At 54.8% G+C, this 24,114-nt stretch overlaps 1 protein-coding gene across 1 annotated transcript; it reads left to right on the top strand.

Moving 5' to 3' along the window:
* Nucleotides 1-4,503: 4,503 nt before the first annotated feature.
* Nucleotides 4,504-22,692, top strand: NUAK2 (NUAK family kinase 2). The gene is made up of 7 exons (XM_059413235.1): nt 4,504-4,904; nt 14,030-14,150; nt 16,945-17,096; nt 17,405-17,470; nt 19,305-19,424; nt 20,010-20,142; nt 20,535-22,692. Exons 1-7 carry the CDS (start codon nt 4,659-4,661, stop codon nt 21,599-21,601), a joined length of 1,905 nt encoding a protein of 634 aa, XP_059269218.1. The 5' UTR covers nt 4,504-4,658; the 3' UTR covers nt 21,602-22,692.
* The last annotated feature ends 1,422 nt before the right edge of the window (nt 22,693-24,114 follow it).

The raw sequence follows: 24,114 nt of genomic DNA, 5'->3' as shown, positions 1-24,114 counted from the left end.
CGCTTTCAGTGTTTGCTGCGCACGATTCCCCCAAATTCCTGGTAAGGCTTCCAAAATTTAGATTGTAAGCAGCTCATTAGTTCCAACTTGTATTTCCAGAGCCCATTTGGGCACCACAAAGCAATACCATCCTTAGGAGCTCGAGCTGCCATGTTGGACCCGCAGGGTTAGCCTCTCAGCTGTTACTCCCAGTCAGGCCTGGGTGGCCTTGGGCAGGACACCGTATCTAAGACAGTTAGAACCAGGGCTGGCCCAATAAATGTTAGGTATTATTCTACCTATTATTGTCATTGTTGAGTGAATGAATGAACGAAGCGACAAATGGATGAATGGAGTGATTGGCTCATTGAAGGAATAATTACCTAAGAAGACGGGAGCTTGGGGTCACAGCTTTGGGTGTCCCATAAAGCTTGCTAGGCTTAAGTTGGCCAGTAGAGAGCAGCATTGAGTCAGGCATCCTAACTTGCCTGCCACTTGAGAATTTACAATCATCTCTTTGGACTCCCACCTCCTAATCTTGGAGAGCCACTTCTAACTCACAGGATTTTTTTTTTTTTAAGATTTTATTTATTTATTTGACAGACAGATATCACAAGTAGGCAGAGAGGCAGGCAGAGAGAGAGAGGCGGAAGCAGGCCCCCCCACACTGAGCAGAGAGCCCAGATCCCAGGACCCTGGGATCATGACCTGAGCTGAAGGCAGAGGCTTAACCCACTGAGCCACCCAGGCGCCCTATAACTCACAGGATCTTATCCAGACCATTCCACCAGCTCCAGGCAGGGGAAGGGCAGCACCTTCAAGGCCATACTGTCCACCATCTGGGGGAGCTGTAACCTGTCTCAGCGCTCCAGGGAAAGGGAATATCATGGTTAGGGTCTCAGGCTGGAAGGGCCCTCCGGCCTGCAGCATCCTTTTTGCCAAAGAAAAGATGGGTTCAGGTATTAATACGGAAGTAAATCCCCAAAGAGGAGATATTCTAGGACTTGGGAACCCCCTAAAGTTCATCTGATGCAGAGTGCTTGGCTGGCCCTTCCCTACTCTGCTGCCTCCGCCCCAGCCCCTCCACACATACTCAGTGTCACCTCCACCCACCCACCTCCACTTCATCCCTGAGGGCCTTTCCCCACACTTCTCCCTTTAAGGTCCTCCATCAAATCCTTGAGCCACAGCAGGACCCATCCTTCCAGCCTCCCACGGCATCCTGTACTTCTCTTGAGGTCCTTCCTACTTTCTGCCTTGGGTTATAGGATAAACTGTGTGTTCATCTCATTTCCCTTACTACACTGTATACTTCCTGACAGTAGAGAGCGAATTCTGGGTCACCCCTCAAGGCTCATCTTAAGTGTATTTCTTTTTCAGAAAAAATGCTTTACACCCTCCTCACCCCCAAAATATGGCTTTGGTGTTCCTCACCTTCCCTCCCGCCTGCACCCTTTACTTCACATCCCACAGAAGTCCTTACTCTAAGCCATATGAATTTCTGTTTTTACTAGTCTCCAACCCACACAGACATGCATGCACACAGGTGGTGAGGTGTGTAGGGACTGGGACAGACGCTTGTTTCTCACTGCTTGCCTGATGTGGCCCAAAGAATGGTTATCCCCAGAGCCCTTCACATAGCAATCAGTGATAGGACAAGGGGGTGAGGGGGCCAGGCTTCCCCTTCCCAGGAGGGGACGCTGGGGCAGGCAGGATTACTATGGCCCAGCTCAGCCCAGCTTTCCAGCCACATCCAAGCACATGACCCAGGAATGTCCTGAAATCTGCTGCTGCCGAGGCCCCAGCTATAATCAGATGCCCTGTCAGGGAATTATCGCTCTGTTGCGACAGACCAGGTCTCCCTGTAAGGAGTCTGAGAGTTGAGTTTCAGCCGTGAACCACATTTCCTAGTCACAGGCTGTTTTGGCTCTTTCTCAGTCTGCATCTGCCTCCTCCTCTGTCTCTGCGGACAGACAGCAACCTGGTCCACTCATCACTACCACCTTTAGTCCCTCAGGGACCACCAGGGCGCCCCTGGCTAGAACAGGGCAGATTTCTTTTCTCTGGGTTCTTTGATCATGCATGACTTGCCCCCTAAAGAAGGATTCACATTCCGGTCATTTAGTCTTCAAATTCTATCATACATATGTTCCTTTGGTTCGTAAACATCTACCAAGCACCTTTTTTTGTGCCTAGCAGTGTGCTAGTAGTATTGGGGGTATCTGGAAGAATTGGTAGGAGTCTAGATGAAGCCTGAAAGGGAGTCTTAGGCTCATCTGGATCATTCTTTCATCTTATTTCTGAGGAGGTGTTGATGCATCTGGCTAATTGTCTCCCACCCTTCAGGTCTCTGTTTAGTAGGCCCCGTCTGCTGGAACCTTCGCCTGACGACTTCATCCTGTCCGGGCCCAAGGCTCCCTCCTGTTATACACCCCAAGGGCATTCTGTTCTCCCATCCTGAGCACATCTTCCTCTGTTGAGGATTGGCTTGTTTATTTCTCATTAGACAGACTTCTCTGAGGGCAGGGACCAATATCCAGCATCTAGCAGGCACCAGTATTTATAGAATGAGTAAGTGATTGGTAAAAGGCCACAGAACTGCTTGGTGTCAGCGGGACTAGAACTCAGGGCCCTGTGCTTGCTCTAATACTACACCTGCTTCTTCTTAAGGACCCTAATCCACCTGGATGGGCCCAGCTAGCTTCTATCCCAGGATGGAAGGGGATCTCGGGGGACTGGTACCTGGGCCTCATTCTATTTGGGCAGATGACTCAGAGCAAGGAGGGAGGCTGGTGGAGGAGGAATAACAAATTGGCTACCTCTTGTGGCCCCTCAGAGTTGGGGAAGGGAAGTTGGTTTCCTCCCTAAGTGGATTCTCTCCCGCTACAAAGGAAGCATTCTCCATCCCTAACTCACACTAGAAAGGATCAAAGGATCCGTGGAAGGAGGAAACTGGGCAGACACTAAATATAAAATCCAGTCACTGGGGATGTAGTCCTTCTTGCTCTTCAGCTTGTCCTGAATATGCAGCTGGAGACACAATCCTCCTGTGGGGTTCCGAATCCCAGCTCAGCCAATTTCTCTGTATGGCTGTATAGCTTTTGGCAAAATAAGACCCACTTCAAAACATTGGGTTAGCATGAAGACTCAAGGGAAAATGTCTCTTTCTCCCTATTACACTTCACATTTAGAGGAAGGAGGAGAGCCTGTGGATATTCTCATTTCATTCTAATTGACACTCAGAATGGGGATTCTAGACACTCAGAATGGGGATTCTAGTGTTCCAGGCCTTAAATACCAAGCCAAATCTCATGAATCACAAGAGGAAAACTATGAGTGGGCAGTTATATACAGATTCAGGGAACACAAGTTAAATGATAGGAGTGTAATGCATTTTTTAAAAAAGATTTTATTTACTTATTTATTTGACAGACTTCATAAGTAGGCAGAGAGAGAGAGAGAGGAGGAAGCAGGCTCCCCGAGGAGCAGAGAGCCCAATGCAGGGCTCGATCCCAGGACCCTGGGACCATGACCTGAGTGGAAGGCAGAGGCTGTAACCCACTGAGCCACCCAGGTGCCGCTGCTTTTTTTTTTTTTTTTTTTTAAGATTTTTATTTATTTATTTGACAGACAGAGATTACAAGTAGGCAGAGAGGCAGGCAGAGAGAGAGAAGAGGAAGCAGGCTCCATGCTTGAGTAGAGAGCCCGATGCAGGGCTCGATCCCAGGACCCTGAGATCATGACCTGAGCCGAAGGCAGAGGCTTTAACCCACTGAGCCACCCAGGTGCCCCATGTAATGCATTTTTTAATGAATGAATATTTCCCTTTGCCTTACTCCACCTCCTTCCAACACTTCATAAATACCAGTCATCTTGAGGGAGCCTCTCAATCCTAGAAGCCTTCTTTGATGAAGAGGTAAGAACTTTCCAGAACCACATTTCTGGGATCCAGTTAGGGTTGATCTAACTGAAGACGAGTGAACTCAGAACCCAAGAACATCTCTCCACTAGCTGTCCCGCTACATTGGAGTCTGCCTCCATCCCACTCCATTCCTCCCTTCCTCTTTATGGTCTGAAAGAAGTGGTCAAGTGACTTCGTAGATTTTGGCATGAGAGATGCAAATTAGGATGGAGAAATAATACTTCTAGTACTGTCAGTTGCCCCTCGCTAACAGATCACAGTACAGTAGAAGGACAGACAACAGGTGTCTCTAACCAGGACCGAGTGCCACTCAGAGGCAAGAACAGCAGTTCCAGGGCCGCTCAAAAGTTCTAGACCCCAGTAGTACCCACCAGCCAAGCAGCCTCCGCTGGTGTCTCCTATTCCGCGAAGCCAGACCCTCTGGGGCCCCCCGTGGGGGGGGGGGGGGGGCTCGTTTGACACCTTCAGCGGACTCGGCGAGGGGAGGAGTCGGGGCCGGAGGCCCGGGTGAGCCAATGCGCGCGGCCCTGGTCACATACAGCCGGCGAGCAGGCCAATGGGCGCGCGGGGGCGTGGCCCGGGGGGGGGGGGTAGGGCTCCGAGCGTTTATAACAACTTGGAACGCCGCGACTTGCCGCGCGCAGTTGTGCGGCTGCGGCTTCTCTGCCCGGGTGCGGGTCGTGTACCCCGGACTCTAGCTTTCCCCGCGCCGCCGGCTCCCCCCTGCGCCCCCGTTCGCCTTCGCCTCCCGGCCGCCATGGAGCCGTTGGCTTTTCCCCGGCGCTCCGGCCCCGCTCCTTCGGCCGCCCCCGCCCTGACCGCGGAGCTGGCCCGGCCCCTGACCGACGGGCTCATCAAGTCGCCCAAGCCCCAGATGAAGAAGCAGGCGGTGAAGCGGCACCACCACAAGCACAACTTGCGCCACCGCTACGAGTTCCTCGAGACCCTGGGCAAGGGCACCTACGGGAAGGTGAAGAAGGCGCGGGAGAGCTCGGGGCGCTTGGTAAGTGCGACTCTCTCGCGCGGCGCTGCTGGGCGCGGGGCTTGGCCGCGGACGGTGAGGGCTGCAGGCAGGCTGGGCCGGGGGCTCGCGCGCTCCTCGGTGGAGTGGCCAACAGGCGGCGCACGCGCGCGTGGTGGGGGCCGCGGGGGGATGCGTTGGCCCTGAGAACCCCAGCACTAGCCAGCATACGAGGACTGTCCGGTTAGTGAGGCGGATGGCGGGTGCAGGGTGCAGAGAAGATGCATAGTGTCCTGTCTTGGGACGAGAAGACTCCCTCAGAAGATGAGACTTAAGTTGAATGTTGCTTGAAGCATGCCATCCAAAAGACTGGAATGGAAGAGGAAGTAGAAGGTGCCTGATCTTAGTGTGAGTTTAGTAGATGAGTGTGAGCTGGGATGAATGTGTGAGTTCCAGTTTCTTGACTTAGCTCTTATACTCTGGCAGCCCAGCCTACTGTGGGGAGCTGCGCTGGGGTGGGCTGGGGTGGGCTGGGGTGGAGATGGCCTTGACACTTAGGTCCTTTCCATCTCTAAAACCGACTCCAAGTTTCATTAGGATGAGTGTTTTTATTCTGGGAAATGTGAAACCAGGCTCTGGTGCAAAGTCTACCGTGTCCCAAGATACCTTTGGGTTTGGGACCTTTTCAGAAAGATGTCCAGTCAATGTGGAGGTGGGGGACGTGGGTAGTAGTAGCAATGATAGTAATCGTGATTTGTGAGAGCTTGAGCAATTTATTTTATCTCTATACTCAGTTTCCCCTTCTGTAAAACTGGAAAAAAAAAAAACCACAAAAACAAAACAAAACAAAACCCCACAACCACCCTTTCAAGCTGTGATGAGGATTGAATGAGGTACAAATGTGAATTTGAATTGATCCCAATACACAGAAGCTGCAGTGAGAACTGATATTTGTATCTGGAAAGGCAAATCCTGAAAGGGTAGCAAGTTTGCCAAGAGTTAGTAAACAAACATGTTTCACATGCATTAAGAATCACCTGGGGTGCTTCTTTTGAAATACTTACTGTCTGGCTCCACATCCAGAGGATTTTATTCCAACGGTCTAGGATGGAGCCAGGTAACCTGCATTTTTTTTTTTTTTTTTTTTTAAGATTTTATTTATTTCCTTGACAGAGAGAGCATAAGAGATCACAAGCAGGGGGAGCAGCAGAGGGAGGGGGAGAAGCAGGCTCCTTGCTGAGCCATGTGGAGCTCCATCCCAGGACCCTGGGATTATGACCTGAGCCAAAGGCAGATGCCTAACCGACTGAGACACCCAGACACACACACACACCACCACCACCACCACCACCACCACCACCCCCGCCCCTCCCCTTCATGATTGGCATTTTAACAAGCTTTGGGGGGCAGGTGGTCTAGGGACTCCTTTGCAAAATTCTGTCCGGTGCTGGTTATGAGACATGTGTGTGTGTGTGTGTGTGTGTGTGTGTGTGTGTGTGTGTCCATGGTTTACCCTATGAGCTGCGGGAGCAGTCGCCTCTCCAGATTGTTTGCTTTCTCAGTAACTGGTTTGAAATTCAATAAGTCATTTCATTGGTGAAGGAGAGTGGATGCTAGAGAGAAGGAGTGGATTCTGGCCTCATCAATAGGGCCGAGTATGTTTTTTCTGCTAGGGCCTGGCACTGTCCCCAGTCGCCTGCTGCCAGGTTACAGCTATTGGGCAATCCTGTACTTCCTGGCTTTCCTTTCTTTCTCTTTCTCTAAAGTGTGAGGGCCCAGTGAAGCTCCAGGCTTGAGACCCCTGCACTCAGGCTTTGTCAGGGGCTTAGCTACAAAATAGAGTATGTGCTTCTTGTTGGAGGACAGACTGAGTTGGGGGGCTGGGGTGACCCAGAAACTGGGAAACTGAAATTGAAGTTGAGATCCCATCAGAATCTTGACCTGGGTGTGTGTGTGTGTGTGTGTGTGAGAGAGAGAGAGAGAGAGAGAGAGATCTCTTTGATTATGGAATGAGATAAACCAGCTTTCAGTTTTCAAACCTCAGTGACTGTAGGCAGGGATTCCAGCTCTTATTACATCAGAACAGAGAGAATTCAGAAGGTACTCCCCAGCCTCCTGCCTCTCACTGTGGGCTGCTCTGAACCACCCGGATCCACAGACCACCCTGTGCTTTGGCTGGAAACCTGCTCAGGGTCTCCGTCCTGCTTGGAGAGTAGCTGCCTGCGGGGCTAATGGTTTCTTCTTTCTGAAGAGGACTCCTCTTCCTCACCCCACACCCACTCCTGCCTCTTCACTGTCCTCCCTTAAGAGAGGCTGACCTGGTGCCTCAGGATCTCCTGTGAGGGAGAGGGACATGAGAAGGCCGCTGACATCCCTCCAAATGAGCGGAGGTTGTTGGTGGGGGCTAGAGGCAGAGAAGGGCCTGCTGGGTGACTCCCATTCCGACTCTACCTTTCTAGCATATTTCCCTTTGCCTGCCTGCCTGGATGAGATTAGCAGGGCCCTGATGGGACTGTTCCGAGGGAAGGGAGAGTGGGCAGGACGAATGGCTACTCCAGGAGGGCATCAAAGGAAAAACAAACATTTGCTCTGGATTCCTAGGATCCAAATGACATTTCCTACTGTGACTCTCCCCAGCTCCCCTGACCGCTCCTCTCAGCATAAGAAAAACACCTGCTGGGGTCCCTGGAATGCTAGAATCCACCAAAGCCCTTGGGATGGTCTACACTGGCTTCTCTCCAGGGGTGCCATGAGCAACATTAGGGGAGTCCGAGTGGACAGTGATCTGGGACGAGGATGCTTCTCTGTCTTATATATGCTGGGCTGCTACGTGGGATGTCAGAACGTTTGAAAATGACCCAGATGATCTGATCCCTTCATTGACAGATGGGGAAACTGAGGCCCAGAGAGAGGATGGGACTTGTCTTGTGGCTGGTTAGTGGCATCCCTGCAACACAGGCTCCTGACTTGAACACCCCAGGCCATGGGTGATCAATTCTGAGTCTCGGACGGGGAGTTGGCCTTGAGCTTAGCCCGGGCTTGCCTCCGTGTGCTTTGTCATTCCAACCCAGAGCACAAGCTGCCTTTCCCAGAGCTCCAGGCAGTGCTGAGGGTGGGAAGAGTCACTGGGAATGAACTCCCTCCCCCACACATGCTGACTCTGATGAGGGATCCCGGATGAGTGAACTACGCGACATTCCTGGTTTTGACCTCGTCGGGAAGGCTGTGGAGCTCAGAGTCAGACCATAAGGGTTCCCGTCCGGACTCTCTTGCTTACTAGCTCTGTGACCTCTTGTGTATCTCTGTTTCCTCCTCTGTCAGTGAAGGATCGGACCATAGAGAGGGCCTTATGATAATTCCCACCTTGTGGGGCTCTCAGAGGATGACAGAAGATGATATCGGTCAAGTGCTCAGCACAGGAACTGACACACATGGTGTTATTATCCCAGCAGGGCTGGCTTGTCTGACTCTAGGCCCAACCCTCTCCTGGGGTACCCCATCCTGGGTCTGTGCTGCCTCAAGCAAGAGAATGGGTTGTGCTGCGCTTCCCTAAGCCAAACCACTTTGGTCTTTGCTTTGTTCAAAGTCCTGGTCTCTCCTTCAGCCCCTGCTCCAGGGAACGGCTCCATCTGGCCAGGAGCCAAAGGCCTCTTCTGTGTGACGCTGCCCTCCCAGGCCCGACTACACCTGCCTGCTCAGCAGCGGGGAGGGAGGCTCCGGCTGCAGGCGACTCTTGTCCTTGGGCTGTGGCCAAACCACACAGGAGGGCTGGGCAGGGAAGCGCCTTGCCCGGCAAGCCGGCAGAGTGGGCAGGAGGGTGGCAAGGAGGGGGAAGGCACAGCCTGGTGCTTAGGGGAGGCAGCTCAGGTCCCCCTCATTCCCAGAGCCCATTCCTGCTCTCTGCCTGGGTCTCTGGCGGGCTTGGTGGGCTGGTGAGCCACCCCCAGACCCCTCCCCACTCTGCCCAGGCTAGCCCAGGCCAGCCTAACCTCTCCTCCGTTATCTAAGTGGGTCATCCTCCAGCTCCTTGCCCCGCCTCCCAGATGGCCGCTGCTCCGTGAAAGGCCGGAGAGGAGTCAAGGATCTTGGCTCTGACTCCTGGTGATAACCATGACCGGAGATGCCCAGCTTGCACCCTGTCTCCTGGGACCTGAAACCAGCCCCTCTAGATCTTCTTTTTCTAAGACCTTTCTGCCGTGGTCTCCTGAGTCCAGATTATTCCTCATCTGAGTTCCTGCAGGAGAGGCAGCATCTAACCAATCGTGCCCCCAACACCCATCTCCCTGGTGTGTTTGTGGACCTCTAAGTGTAATGGGTGCCTGGAGGTGCTGCCCCAAGGCAGGGGCTGAGGCCTTCCCTTCTCTAAGGTGGGAGGCAGGGAGCCCAAGGCAGGGCAAGGCACCTGCAAGGAACTTTGGTCTCCTGATACGGCAGCTTCTGCAGACAACACCCTTCCATCTTGGTTCTACCTTGGTGTGTCATGGAACCTTGGAAGTCAGTGGACCTTTCTGGACATGAGTGCTTCTTCCATCTGCAAAAGGGGATGGGGGATTAGTCCTGCTATCTTTGCAAAATGGGCCAGCATCTATAGACTTTTGCCCAGGCAGGTTAACAACGGACATAGCACAGGGCCTCCGAACAAGCTCATTCCAACCAATCTTTGGCCAGCATCCTTCTGGCAGAGTAGCCCGTGACCCACTTCTGAAGAAGCTCAGCAGAAAATGCTGGAGTTTGGAAGGGAGATTAGAGGTCTTGATGTACACATTTGTGAATGGTTCTTTTCTTTCTGGCCTTTGCACAAACCTTTCTGTCTGCCTATAATGCCCTTTATGCCTCTCCCCAGCCTACCCACTCTGGCTTGGCAAACCCTACTCATCCTTCGAGATCTCCTGGAGCCTCTGGGCAGTCAGGGACGTCAACTGTCCTGTTCATCACAGTAGGTTTAATTGCCGGTCCTTCCACGGGACTGAGGGCCTTGGTGCAGGGACGATCCATTTTTTGTCTAAATCTCCAACACCTAGCATAGCACCAGGCACGTAGTAGGTGTTCAGCGGATGTTTGAAGAATAAATGCCCTTTCATTTTTCGGATGAGGACATCAAAACCAGCCACACCAGTTAACCAGATCATTTAAGTGGCTTGTCTCGCGTTGCATGGTTCCATGGGGACAAATAAGAATCAGGTACCTGCGCTCTTGACCCTCACTCTACTGACCTGGCATTCACACTTCTATTATCATGTAATTGTCGTGCCAGGGTGTCCTGCCCCACTGAGTAGGGGGGTCATAAAACCCACCACCTGAACTTGGGTCCTTTTACTTTGGAGAATAAACGGGTTCTTTTTTTTTTTTTTTAATTAGGGTAAGCTTTTTTTTTTTTTTTTTTTCAAGATTTTATTTATTTAGGGATAGAGATTGAGAAAGCGCAAAACTTGAGGGGAGGGAGGGAGGCAGGGAGAGAGAATCTCAGGCAGACTCCCTGATGAGCACAGAGCCCAAGCCGGAGCTCAGTCTCACAACCCAGCCATCATGACCTGAGTCAAAATCCAGGAACTGAGCCACCCAGGTGCCCCTACAGGGGCTCTATTAATAATTATACCAGGATGAACTAGGATTCTCTAGGCTGCGGCCTTCCTACCTCTGGGAGGTCCGTTCAGCTTACTGTTCCCCTCCTCCTTGGCGCTACTTAGGGTATTTTAATTTTAGACAATGTTTGCTCAACTAGCATAGGAGAACAAAGGTCCCTCAAATCAGTCCTGTCACTGAAGCTGGTTTTCCACCCACACCTGGGAAGAAGGACAGAAAATCTTTTTTCTTTTGTTTTTAAAGATTTTATTTATTTATTTGACACAAAGGGCGGGGAGCAGGCTCCCTGCTGAGCAGAGAGCCTGATGCGGGGCTCTATCCCAGGACCCTGAGACCATAACCTGGGCCGAAGGCAGAGGCTCAACCCACTGAGCTGCCCAGGCGCCCCAGGACAAAAAATCTTATCTGGGTAGCCATCCTATCGGTCAGGGGATCAGTCCAATGACTTAGCCAGTAACTACGGATTTGTGATTTGTGCTCACCGGTAAGCAGCTGTTGAGTGCTTTCTGTATGCCGAGCGCCTTCTAGGCGCCAGCTGTTTCTCTGTCTCCTTTACTTGAAGAGACCAGCCAGTAGATGGTGAGGGGCCCATCCTGTGGGGCAGGAATAGGTTGGGGAACAGTGACACATCATTCTTCTTGTATGTCACCCCGCTTGGAGGCTAGCAGAGGCCTGATGACAGAACTTGTCACCTTCATAGGAAGTGCCCACCAGCTGTGGTCTCCTAGGACCTCATGTGGGTAACCGGAGGTGGGGAGGATATTGGGCTGGGGGAAGGTCCTTGATCTACTTCCCTGAGGCCAGAATGGAAGTTTGCAGGAAGGTAGACCGGTTCACTGAGGTTCACTGAGGTTCACTGAGGTTCACTGAGGTTCACTGAGGTTCACTGAGGATTACCAATCCCGTTGAGGAATCCTAGGCCTCCAGAGTTCAAAGAAATGGATCTCAGGGTTCAACATTTGTACCCTCTACTGGCCTGGGGACTCCTAGCATGGCTTAGACCCTCTTTTTGGAACCTCCTTTCTGTTAGGCCTTGTCTTTATGAGACCCCCTCCCCTAAGCCTGTGATGATTCATCTCCTTGCTGTATAGGTTTGTTGTTTCATTATCTAGATATGTGACTTATATATGGTCTTTTTTTTTTTTAATACCACCTATTAACACAAGGTTTATGGCTCTTTATTGGAAGAGCTCATCGGACTTTATCTATTGTCTGATTTTTAAAACAAAGAATTCTAGAAAAGAACGGGTCTGTAACATCTCCCCTTCGGTGAAGGAGAATTGAAGCCCCTTCCTCCCCATCCCTGCCTCCCTGTCCAATTCTAAGCTGGAGAGTTTTCTGCTTAGCTCATTGGGGTGGTTTGGAGCAGAAGCGGGGGCAGACTGTGAAGAAAGCCCCTGAGGGGCCGCCCCCACCCCCACCCCACCCCCGTCCCACCCCGGCCCCTGCAGCTGCAGCATGGGCCTCTCCAGCATCTTGGGAAGAAGGCTCCATGGTGACAGGTCCCTCCTGCTGCCATTGTCCTCCCTGCTCTGCTCCGGGAGGGCACAGGAGCTGGGCCTCCCCTCTTTCAAGGATGCAGCTCCAGGGGAGGAGCGGGGCGGAGGGCACGCCATCCCTGGCCCGTTGCCGCGGTGACCGGGCCGGCCATTGTGCGCAGCTCCCCTTATGGGATTAAGGCTGTTCCGCATTCTTGTCCGATGGGGAGCACTGCCCTGTCCCCGCGAGCCGGAAGCCATTGTCTGCCTCCAGAGCCCTGTGAAAGGGTGGATTAGAGGCCCCTCCCCTCGAGCTGTGGTCTCCTTTTGAACCTTGAGGGGAGGCCAACCCTCCTGGGATGTGGAATGAGGAGCCGGTTTCCCTCAGTCTGGCCCTTCACATTTGGTCGTAACAGGTCCGTCTCCCCTGAAGAGGAAGTCTTGAATTTACAGTTCGTGTCCTTGGACAGGATCTGCCCGGCCCTGTGGCACCCCAGCCGGCCCCCGCCCATCTCCTCAGGGCACCCCTGAACCCCGCATGTGTAGGGCTGGTCCCCCGCCTCAGAGCCAGAAAGCCCTTCACAGGGCTTGGTTCAGCCTGTGGTTGTGCAGAAAAGACAACCGAGGCTCTGAGAGGGGGTGGGACTTGCTCCCGGGGACTGCGACAGAGCCCGCAGGAGGAGGAACCCCAGGTCTCCTGCCTCTCCCCCAGGCTGGGGAAGGGCCCTTGTCACTCTCTTTCTGTCCCCCTGGCTGCTCAGTGGGATGGGGCAGGGAAAGCAGAGGTTCCTCCAGCTCTAAGAGTTCTGCTTACTGGCCTGGCATCTTGGCACTGCTTTCATTTCCTGTCGCCTCACCCCACCCTTCCTGAACCCACCGCACTTACCAGCCCTTCCCCCCACCATCCTTATATGGTATTTTCACCTTTGCAGAAGAGACAGCAAAGCCCAGGGGACTCTCACTGTCTGGTTGTTTGTTTGTTGCTAGGAGAAGAACATTCCTTACCTAGACTGAAGGGACTGGTATGGTTTTTTTTCATAATTTTTTTGTGGTTAAAAATATACATAATGTATAGTTTACCATTTTCCCCATTTTAAAGGTTCAATTCAGTGACCTATTAGGTACATTCACGATGTCATGCAAACATCCACACCCCCCCATTTGTAAGATCTTTTCATCATCCCACACAGGAGCTCTGTACCCGTGAAACAATAGCTCCACCCCCTCCACCTCCACCACCCCCCACCCTGGGAATCCCTGTTCTACTTTCTGCCCATGCATTTGTCTATTCTGGTTACCTCCTAGATGGAGAATCAGACAGAGGCCCCTGGGTGGCTCAGTGGGTTAAGCTTCTGCCTTCGGCTCAGGTCATGATCCCCGGGGCTTCCTGCTCCACGGGGAGTCTACTTCTCCCTCTGCCCCTCTCCCTGGTTGTGCTCCCTTTCCCTCTCTCTTGTGCTTTCTCTCTCAAATAAATAAATAAAATCTTTAGGAAAAAAAAAAAGATAATCGTCCATCTGTACTTGTGTGTCCAGCTACTTTCACTTAGCATAATATTTTCAAAGTTCATTCCTGTTTTTGCTGGTTCCTCACTGCACGACCTTGAGCAGGTCACTTAACCTCTCCACGGACCCGTTTCCCCACCTGTCAGTGAGGACCATGAAACTTTCTGGGCCTGCCTCCCCGGGTGGTTGGGAGGGCCAATGCCTTAGTAACGAGGTGACAGATGCTTGCTCAGGGCCCCTGCGTGGCATCAGGAATCCGGTCCTGAGCAAAACCAGGCCGACCCTTGTCTTCACGGTGTCATATGGTAGGTTTGCTTTCTAAGTCATAAAGCACTGGCCTTACAGATGCAGGCTGTACCTTCCTTGTTCGTCTGCGGACTCTGAATAAGGTCACCGTCCCATACTCCTTCCTGCTGTGTGGACTTAGCCTAACCCGGTGCTCTCCAGTCTCTCTGTCACCTATCTGGGCGTGGGACGGAGTGGCTGCTTTGGGTGCACGTAGCACCGGCATACGGCCTGGGGCAGAGCTCCCGGAGTATCCTTGGGGATGCCTTTACCTGCCAGAGCTTTCTCCTCAGGCTCCCGCACTCTCTGTTCCCAGGTGGCCATCAAGTCCATCCGGAAAGACAAAATCAAAGACGAGCAAGACCTCATGCACATTCGGCGAGAGATTGAGATCATGTCGTCACTCAACCACCCCCACATCATCGCCATCCATGAAGGTATAGGGGCAGGGCATCGAGGCAGAGTGTGTGGATGCGTACGTGTGTGTAGGAGCAGTCAGGACAGAGAACACAAAGAAGTGAAAAAGACACAGGCTTCAGAGTTGCACAAAAGGTGGATTTGAAACCCAGCTCTAGGACTTTGGGCAACTAATTTAAATAGGCTCTGGGCAGGCTTCTGTTCCTCATTTGTCAAACAGGCCTGTCCCACCTACGTCACAGGGGAGCTGCAAAGATGAAATTAAGTGTCACTGAGGATTCAGCTCACGGGAGGAACTCAACGGACTGTAGGCTTTCTTGTTGTCATTGTTGGGGTTTCCATAATGGAACACTACCTCCCCAACCCAGTGAGAGCCCCAGCATCCTGGGGGAGGCTGGGGCACACACAGACCTGTACCTGTCTCAGGTCCCAACAGCCAGGCCTCCTACAGTCTGCCCCGGACTCTGAATCATTCCTGCCATGGGGCTGGCTCCCACCTTTCCTCATCTTTCTTAGGTTCCTCTTGCTCTGACATCAGTGTCGCCTTCCCACCCCACTGGCTCTGTTCCCTGTGACCCAGACAACAAAGTGAGGAAGAGAGGGTGCCGAGGGGAAGAGGGGGAGCCTACTCCTACCCACACTCGTCTGCTTCCAGCCTTTACATAATATCAGTGAGATGGGAACCAGGGGTATTGGTAGCCCCAGGAGGGAGGGGAAGAGGCCTGTGGCTTTGCCCTCTGTCTGAATATTCCTGGTGGGAAGTAAGGGAGAAGTCTTTCTTGGGTTTTGTCCATAGGAAGACTAAGGGCAAGCCACTGACATGGCCCCATGGCCAGAGCTCCACAAGGAGCCCGGCAAGTGGCTGAGAAGGCTAATTGTAGCTCTTTGTATTTCCCCCAGGGAAGAGTGGGTAGATGACAGAGTGTCGGTTAAGCCAGGTTGAGCTTGGTGATTGGGCAGAGAGAGTAACTTCTCCCCCACACCCATCCCTCCAAGCTACATGTGGGACCTGAGTCTTAAAGCTTAGGATGTGGATTCTCCCGCCCCTCAGATTCCATGATTGTAGCAGGGGTGTCCCAGTTACTGTGAGACAGGCAGTGCCTCCTCCCCAACCATCCCCAGCCTGCCCCAGTGTTCGGGAGATATGGACTAGGGGGAGGCTCCGGTTTTAGGAAACAAGCAGCTCTCCAGAATGTACCCTGGCTGGCTCTTCATGGCACAAAGGTGGCATGCATCCCTACAGACATCTGGAGGACCAGAGGAGTAGGTTCTCACTTGGGTAACCCCCAGGAGACAGGGTCACTGTGAGTTGGGACCGCTTGCCCATGTGGGAGAGGGGAAGGGCTCAGTCCTCCTGGCCCTGTGTCCAGGCACCTGGCACCTGGGATTCCTTGGGAAGAAGCCGCCTCTCTCAGCTCCTTCTCCCAGGCTAGACAGCAGCAGCTCTGGGGCTGGATCAGCAGGAGAGACTCCTATGGCAACGTCATGGACACACGTGCTCGGACACACACCCAGCCAGTTTGACGAACCAATCCTTCCCTACGTTTCTAGGCAGCTGGAGCCAGGACAAGCCTGAGAGGCATGTGACCTGGGATGGGCTCATTGCCAGGAAGTCAAAGGGGCTGAGGGTACCAGATCTCTAGATCAGCCTTCCTTGGTACCATATAGTTTACAAACCACATTCATGTACCTTTATCTCTCCTCGGATCCTGGAGGCAAACGTTATGATGGGTGTTGTTTTCCAAGTTCACGCACGAGGGTACTGATTATAAATCAGCACTAGGCACTATTTGTCGAGTGCCTGCTGCTATGTCGGACCCCAAGCCTGGCTCAGGAGCCCCGGAGTTCTCACTGACTTCTTTCGATGTCTTCCCCAGCCCTGTGAGCTTATCATTATATCTCTTCAGATGAGCAAATGGGAGGCACACTGGTTAAATAACTTGCCAGGGTTACCCAGCTAGTGAGTGAGGGGGCCAGGATTCAAACCCCAAACCTGAATTCCTACTGGTTTATCTGGACAAGGTTTGCCCACTGTCCCCAGGCACAAAGTAGCAGATTCTGAACCAGAGGACATGACTTGTCATTCTCATCCGTTGATGTCCCTGCCTTCCTGGGAATTTGCAGGCTGGTCTTTTTTTTTTTTTTTTAAGATTTTATTTTTTTATTTGACAGAGAGAAATCACAAGTAGATGGAGAGGCAGGCAGAGAGAGAGAGAGAGGGAAGCAGGCTCCCTGCTGAGCAGAGAGCCTGATGCGGGGCTCGATCCCAGGACCCTGAGATCATGACCCAAGCCGAAGGCAGCGGCTTAACCCACTGAGCCACCCAGGTGCCCCTTGCAGGCTGGTCTTAAGGATCCTCAAAAGCCTGGGGCGCCTGGTTGACTTAGTTGGTTAAGCATTGCACTCCCTGATTTGGGTTCAGGTCATGATCTCAGGGGCATGGGATCGAGTCCCGTGTCCGTCTCCAAGCTCAGCACGGAGTCTGCTTGTCCCTCTCGCTCCTCTGCTCCTCGCCTCTCTCTCTCTCTCTCCCTCTCTCAAATAGATAGAGAGATGGAAAGAATCCTCAAAAGCCCGAACTTCCAAAGAGAGGAAGGATAAGCCAGTTCCCTTGGCCTCACCTCGTGGCTCCGGGAAAATGATGGGAGCTTCAGCGGTCCTGTTCCTGCCCTTACTTGCCCCTGCCCCACCCCGCGAGCAGATAGCCCTGCAGAAAGATCCTATCGGCCTTGGGGCAGGGGGAGGAGTATATGACCCCCACTGGGAGCACTGCGCTCTGGAATGGCCTGATGTTCCCACCTTGCTCCGCCGCAGTGTTTGAGAACAGCAGCAAGATTGTGATCGTCATGGAGTATGCCAGCCGGGGCGACCTATATGACTACATCAGCGAGAGGCCTCGGCTCAGCGAGCAGGACGCCCGCCATTTCTTCCGACAGATCGTCTCCGCCGTGCACTACTGCCACCTGGTGAGCTCCACCTGCCAGCTCTCTTCCGAGGGGGTCCCTGGGGCTCTGGGACTGTCCAGGATCCCACAGGGAGACAAACAGAGGCAAAAACTCATCTGGACTTGGGCCCTGGGGAGGTTGGCGTCTCTGGCTGTGGCTCCTAGGGGTGGAAGTCTCTGTGATCCATGGTCCTGTGTTCCCACGAGATGGGCATTCCCAACCTACCCATGCTACCCATGCTGGGCCTCACTTTCCAGACTAGGCCTTCATGTCCTCCTGTCCCTCTTGGAGACCTCCCTCTGACTCCCTTTCCTCCCTCCATCTTTCAGAATGGGGTTGTCCACCGGGATCTCAAGCTGGAGAACATCCTCTTAGATGCCAATGGAAATATTAAGGTGAGGCTCTCTTCTTTGTTTCCCGCAGCTCCCTGCCCCACCCCAGCCTTTCTGCCCTGTTTCCTCACCCAAGTGTCTATCTCTAAGCGCACAGAGATTCTAGAAGCTCAGGTTTAGATGGTGGTACCAGTAGGGAACTCAGCCATCATCCTTTCCAGTACCTTGTTTTGTAGATGAAAACCTAAGGCTTCAAGATAAGGGGTGACTTACCCAAGGTCCCATGGCAAGGGAGTGGTTGCATCTGGGCTAGAACCAAGGTCTGCTGATTCCCGGGCCAGTGCTCTTGACGTAACCGACTGATAGGAACCTAGATCTAGGGTCAACTTTTTGCATGCAAGCTGGGGCCTAGCAGGGAGAGAGGGCCACGGCCTGAGTTCTCCCCAGCTGTCTGTGCATGCAAACACACACACACACACACACACACACACACACACACACACACACAATCTGCTACCATTTGGTAGCCCTTTGGCACTTTCCTCCATAGACCAAGCACCCCAGCACCGGCATTCTGTCTCCTGCAGCTGCCAAATTCCCACGCCTACATAGTTAAGCTGAGGTCTGAGAGGTGCTGGTGGCATCAGCTCAGAGCTCAGGGCTGGAAGGGGAACATAACCAGGGCTGGCCCCTGCAGGTGCCTGGCCGGGCTCTTGACTCTGCAGTAGGACACTCCTCAGACTCTTCCTGAACCCAACACACAGTCCTTCCCCTTCAATGGCCCTTGAACCCGTGCCCTGAAGTCCCCTGACACTGAGTTTATTCCCCTTACCCAGCCAGTTCCCGGAGCAGGTGGGGCTTTCTTTGATGCTAAGCAGGGGGAGGGGAGCCAGAGCCAGGAAACTCACAGAACCAGACAGGCATGAACTTTCCCATCTCAACCAATCATCTGCCTCTTTATGGGCTTCAAATGGTAACTGCTTGATAAGAGGCCAATAAAGCCATAAACCAGGAGCCAGGGTTTCATAAACAGCCCCTCCCCACCCTGGGCACACATGGCGCTCTGCTGGGGGTGAAGAGGTAGGGAGCAGCAGGCCATTGGCCTCTGCTTCTGTCTGAGGATAGTTGGGGAAAAGGGTCTCTCTGGGGAGTGAGCAGATGGGCTTGGGGCCTCTCAAGCCCTCAGTATCAGACAGCTCAGGGAATCCTGAAAGAAGATTCTTTCCTCTGGGCTCTAACCACAATGCTGATCTTTGTTCTGACATCACCATTGCATCTTAGCTATACCAGGTGACCCCAGGTCCCTTCCACTGCCTTCCTGCCCAGCTAGGGGCAGAGATGAGCCCTTTGCTGGGACGGGCTTGCCAACCCTGGCCTGGTAAAGCCTTAATGGTTCTGGCTGGCTTCTGAGGGCCATGGTGTTGGCATGAGAAGGTGATACTCTCCCTACATCTGGTCGACCCCTCCTTCAGTCACTAGTGTTGGTTGAGTCCCATCCGTGGGTCCCGCCTGTGCTGAGAGCTGCAGGAAGGGTGGGGGCAGAAGGAGGTGAGCCCAGGGAAGGTGCCAACACAGTAATGTGAGGAGGCAGACTGATGACCACTGGAAACCGTGGGGCTTTGCGGGAAAAGGAGGCCTTAGGAGGGGTGGGCTTGCCAGTTCAGGAGGATGTTTCTAGGCAGAAGAGGGCATCCCTGGAGTCGGGGGTCCAGCATGAACAAAGGAGCCCGGGGAATAGGGAGGACCCTGGAGCCTCCACACGCCTAGGCATTCCTCACTGATCCAACCTCCTTCGAGGGCCTGGGTTCCCCTGGGACCTGGAGAGGGGCGGGCTGAGAGCTGCAGAACATTCCAGGCCTTGGCATGACCCCTGCCTGTGCTTGACCTGCTCTCGCAGATCGCGGACTTTGGGCTGTCCAACCTCTACCAACATGGCAAGTTCCTGCAGACGTTCTGCGGGAGCCCCCTGTACGCCTCGCCTGAGATCGTCAACGGGAAGCCCTACACGGGCCCCGAGGTGAGTGTCTGCTCTCCACCCGCAGCCTGCCTCCGCCGCCGACCGGTGCCTCTAGGTCTTCTGAGAGAGGTGGGCTGGTTCTCCAGTTCTTCTCCTCTTCAGAGCACAGACCTCCACCCCCACCTTTCACACACAAAAGTGGGGAAGAGCCAGGTCCTAGCGGGAGCAGCAGAAACTGGGCCAAGAACTGAAGCCTACTGACCCCCCCCACACACACATCCCCATCTGGTTTTGTGCCTCCTCACCTTCCTAGTAGCTATTCTCTTTCCTGGCATCCGGGTTCCCTGGAGAGGTGCGCTTTCTCTCCACCACCCCATCCTGCCTGGAAGGGATGACCTCACCGTGCTCTCATTTGTGGCCGCCCCTCCTATGGGCAGGCAATGGACAACACCTTTCTTCTTGAACTTTAGTCCCTCTACAACATCCTTACTCCTGGGTCCTAGAGGGAGGTGGTCCTTGGATGCCCCGGCACCCTGGGCTCTCCAGAGGGTACCCCTTTCTTCCCTGGGCTTGCTGGACGCCCTGCAGCCTGTGACATCCAGGCATCCTTGATAACCCTCTTTCTCTCTCTCTCTCCCTCCCTAGGTGGACAGCTGGTCCTTGGGTGTCCTCCTGTACATCCTGGTGCACGGCACCATGCCCTTTGATGGGCAGGACCATAAGACACTGGTGAGACAGATCAGCAATGGGTCCTACCGGGAGCCACCTAAACCTTCCGGTGAGTGAGAGGCCCGGGTATAATCCTCCAGGCCCCTAGGGTCCTTCCCTCATTCCTGAGGCAAGCACCAGCCAGGGGCAAGGAAGGGAAGAGGCCTCCCCCCTACCTGCTGTCTGCTCTCTGCCTCCAGGCAGGGTCTGTGACTCGGAGAGAGAAGGGGCACCCCTGCTCTCTGGTGCATAGAACAAGGCTGAAGAAGGAGCCCTGGTCCTGAGGGGCTGGAGGCTATGGGGAGCCGGATGGGCTGTGGGGTGTGTGGAGCCCAGGTAGGACTGGACACATCTGAATGGGGTGTGCAGTCTCAGTGCAGATCGGGGTGAACCGCTGAGCGGGGTTGCAGGGGGCCCATTCTCGTGGCTGCCAGTCTGAGGCCCCCGTCTTCTGCCTTCCAGATGCCTGTGGCCTGATCCGGTGGCTATTAATGGTGAACCCCACCCGCCGGGCCACCCTGGAGGATGTGGCCAGTCACTGGTGGGTCAACTGGGGCTATGCCACCCGTATTGGGGAGCAGGAGGCTGTGCGCGAGGGAGGGCACGGCCCCAGCGACTCCGGCCGGGCCTCCATGGCTGACTGGCTCCGGCGGTCCTCCCGCCCGCTCCTGGAGAACGGGGCCAAGGTCTGCAGCTTCTTCAAACAGCACGCACCTGGAAGCGGGAGCATCGCCCCCGACCTGGAGCGCCAGCATTCCCTGAAGAAGTCCCGCAGAGAGAACGACATGGCCCAGTCTCTCCAGGGGAACCCAGCGGAGGACCCCGCCCTTCGCCCTGCCAGGGGCAACCTCAAGCTGCCCAAGGGCATTCTCAAGAAGAAGCCACTGCCCTCACTGGAAGGGGCGAGGGAAGAGCCCGAGCCCAGCCCAGGCGCTGCAGACCCCGGCCAGGCTCCCCCCCTGCTCCCCAGGAAGGGCATCCTCAAGAAGTCTCGGCAGCGGGAATCTGGCTACTACTCTTCCCCTGAGCCCAGTGAGTCTGGGGAGCTCCTGGATGCGGGGGACGTGTTCGTGAGTGGGGACTCCAAGGAGCAGAAGCGCCCCCAAACCTCAGGGCTGCCCCTCCATCGCAAAGGCATCCTCAAACACAACGGCAAGTTCTCCTGTGCCACCCTGGAACTCCCAACCCCCAGCACCTTTGGCTCCTTGGATGAACTGGCATCCGCCCCTCGTCCTCTGGCCCGGGCCAGCCGCCCCTCCGGGGCTATGAGTGAGGACAGCATCCTGTCCTCTGAGTCATTCGACCAGCTGGACTTGCCTGAACGGCTCCCTGAGCCCCTGCTGCGGGGCTGCGTGTCTGTGGACAACCTCTTGGGGCTTGAGGAGCCCCCCACAGAGGGCCCTGGCAGCAGGGGCCTGAGGCGCTGGTGGCAGGACCCCCTGGGGGATAGCTGCTTTTCCCTGACTGACTGTCAGGAGGTGACAGAGGCCTACCGCCAGGCCCTGGGGGTCTGCTCAAAGCTCAGCTGAGGGGGGGGTGGGGGGTGGGCACTGCCCCGCCCTGGGCAGGTTCTAAAATGCAGCTGGGTGGACCCTGAGGGGGGACTGCAGCATCCCCGGCCTCCCAAGACTAGCCTCCTGGCCAGGAAGGCTGAGGTGGTTTGCAGTCGAGCCCTAGAGAGGGCTGGATGGGAAGTGGGCACATCGGGGGTCCAGGTCCTCAGTCCTGTGGAAAGGAGAAGACAGTAGAGGGGAAGCTGGTAGAGAGAGAAGAGGGGAAGGCCTGAGGTCAGTCCAGGTGGCCCCCTTCCTGTCACACGGCAGAGACACGGATGGCAGGAAAGAGCCCTCTCAGCCGGTCTCCTTCCCCTGCACTAAGTTTTGTGCATGGTGACTGCTGGCCAAGGGCGGGGGAGGGAAACTCTTCCCGTGCTGGTCCCATCCTCACCTGCCCCTGAAACTGGAAGGTGGCAGCCCCCATGTGCCCGGGGTTTCCTGGGAATGGTCTCCTAGGGGGGGTGCCCCTCCTTATTTAGCTCTGCAGTAAGAGGCCACAACCTCCGTCTCCTCAAAGGTTCTCTCCCCTTTCCCATCCTCCAAACCCGGCCCAAGCCTCCCGGAGTCACTGCTAGGAATCTGAAAGACTTGAAAAGGCTCAAGCTGCTGCTATTGGACTTCTTCTCACGGGGCCCGGACTCCCCGGGACCCCACCTTGGACCTTGAGGACTCTAACTTCTCTGGCCTCCAAGCTGCTCCTGTTACTGAGAATGGCTCAGGGCTTTCCGGACCCTGGAATGCCCTTATTTATTTTTATGTGTTCAGCTCTCTGTCTTTGAAAAAACAGCATCTGGCTGTTTTCAATAATGTGAATATTATGTTCTGGGAAAATCCACTGTGACGTCTACGTTTTGTGAACAGGGAGACCTTTCACCATGATTCCCTACTGATCATGGAAGGGGATTGGGTATCAAGCCACGGGTCCCACTGCACGGTGTGGGGCGGGTGGGGGGGGCGTCCCCTGCTCCCTCACTCCACGCCCTGACTCTGTCTACCTGATGCTGCTGCTTCCTCTGTGGCCAGAAGGAACCATTCCATTAAAAACCAGAACGATGATTGGAAAATAGCCTCTGTTCTGTTTGGGCAGGTGGTGTGCAAGACCTTGGGCCTCCTCTTAACTAACCCATGCTCTCCTTGGGCTGCCACATGTGGGAACTGGAGCACCTGCTTCACTTAAAACACACACACACACACACACACACACAGAACACAACCACCACAAATGCCCAGCTCTTAGCTCCCAGAGGCTCCCGTGAGATGGCCCTCCGCCGCCGTTCTGGCCCGGCCCGGCCCGTTAAGTGCACAGGTTGGGGAGCCCTGGACAGACGCGCCCGGTTTGCCCTTCCAGCCGCAGCCCTAAAGGACGAGCGGGGTGCGGATTCTGCAGCCCGCCCGCACCCCCTCCCTCTCCCACCCCACCCCAGCATCTCTGTTCCCCGCAGCTTGAGGACACCTGCTCCACCTTTATTCTCTCCCACCAAAGAAATCCCCTTTCCTCCAGCGCGGGGCAGCTGCTACCCCTCCCGCCCCTCGCCGCCCGCCTCCTCCAGGAAGTAAAGAATGCTTGGAATGCCCCCCCATCGTGGGCCGGCCCTCTCAGCCCCCTGCGGAGCATTCCCCAAACGCCAGCTCCATTGAGAAACTCCCAGGCTCCGAGGGCCAGGATGAAAGGGAGGATAAGGACAAAGGGCAGGCCTGCAGCCGGCTGCCTCCGGCTTCAGGCGGGCTCCCTCCCCTTTGCCCTCCCCGCAGCGGGCTGGCGTTCACTGGCCCCTGGAACGCCCCCGGTCCGAGTCAACCCCATGGCACACCTGTCCTCCTGCCAGCCTGCTGTGCCTGCCGGGGAGCCCCATCTGGGCCTTCGCTGCCTCCCTGCAGCTGGGGGGCAGGCATGGTTGCGGGGTGTGGGGGAGAAGGGCGGAAGCCAGGCCACCAATGGGGTCAAGATGCGAGAGCAAACTAGAAGTCGCACAGGCCACCCCCCGGGGTGCTGCCGTCCCGTATCTTGTAGGTCCCGAAAAACAGGGAGTCTTTACCCTCAAGAAGCATCGAGCTCTGCTGTGAAGTTGGCTGGGCTCACTCACTCCTTCAGCTCTGGAGTCAAGCCCTGTTTGTGCGCCAAGCTCCATGAAGACTAAGCCAATGGCTGTGTCCCCAGTACCGCACTTAAGATCTTAGCCTCTGGGGGTGGCTGGTTGGCTCAGTCAGTTAAGCGTCTGGCCTTTGGCTCAGATCATGATCTCAGGGTCCTGGGATGGAGCCATTAGGCTCCCAGCTCAGCGGGAAGCCTGCTTCTCCTCTCTCTCTCACTCCCCCTGCTCATGTTCCTTCTCTCACTGCCTGTCAAATAAATAAGTAAAAATTATAAAATTATTTAAAAAGGGGTGCCGGGGTGGCTCAGTCGGTTAAACGACTGCCTTTGGCTCAGGTCATGATCCCAGGGTCCTGGGATCAAGTCCTGCGTTCGGTTCCCAGCTCAGCGGAGA

This window comes from Mustela nigripes, chromosome 10 (assembly GCF_022355385.1).
Source record: "Mustela nigripes isolate SB6536 chromosome 10, MUSNIG.SB6536, whole genome shotgun sequence".
NCBI classification, from domain to species: domain Eukaryota; kingdom Metazoa; phylum Chordata; class Mammalia; order Carnivora; family Mustelidae; genus Mustela; species Mustela nigripes.
Note: the sequence above shows the minus strand (reverse complement) of the source record. Positions and strands in the feature narration are given on the sequence as shown.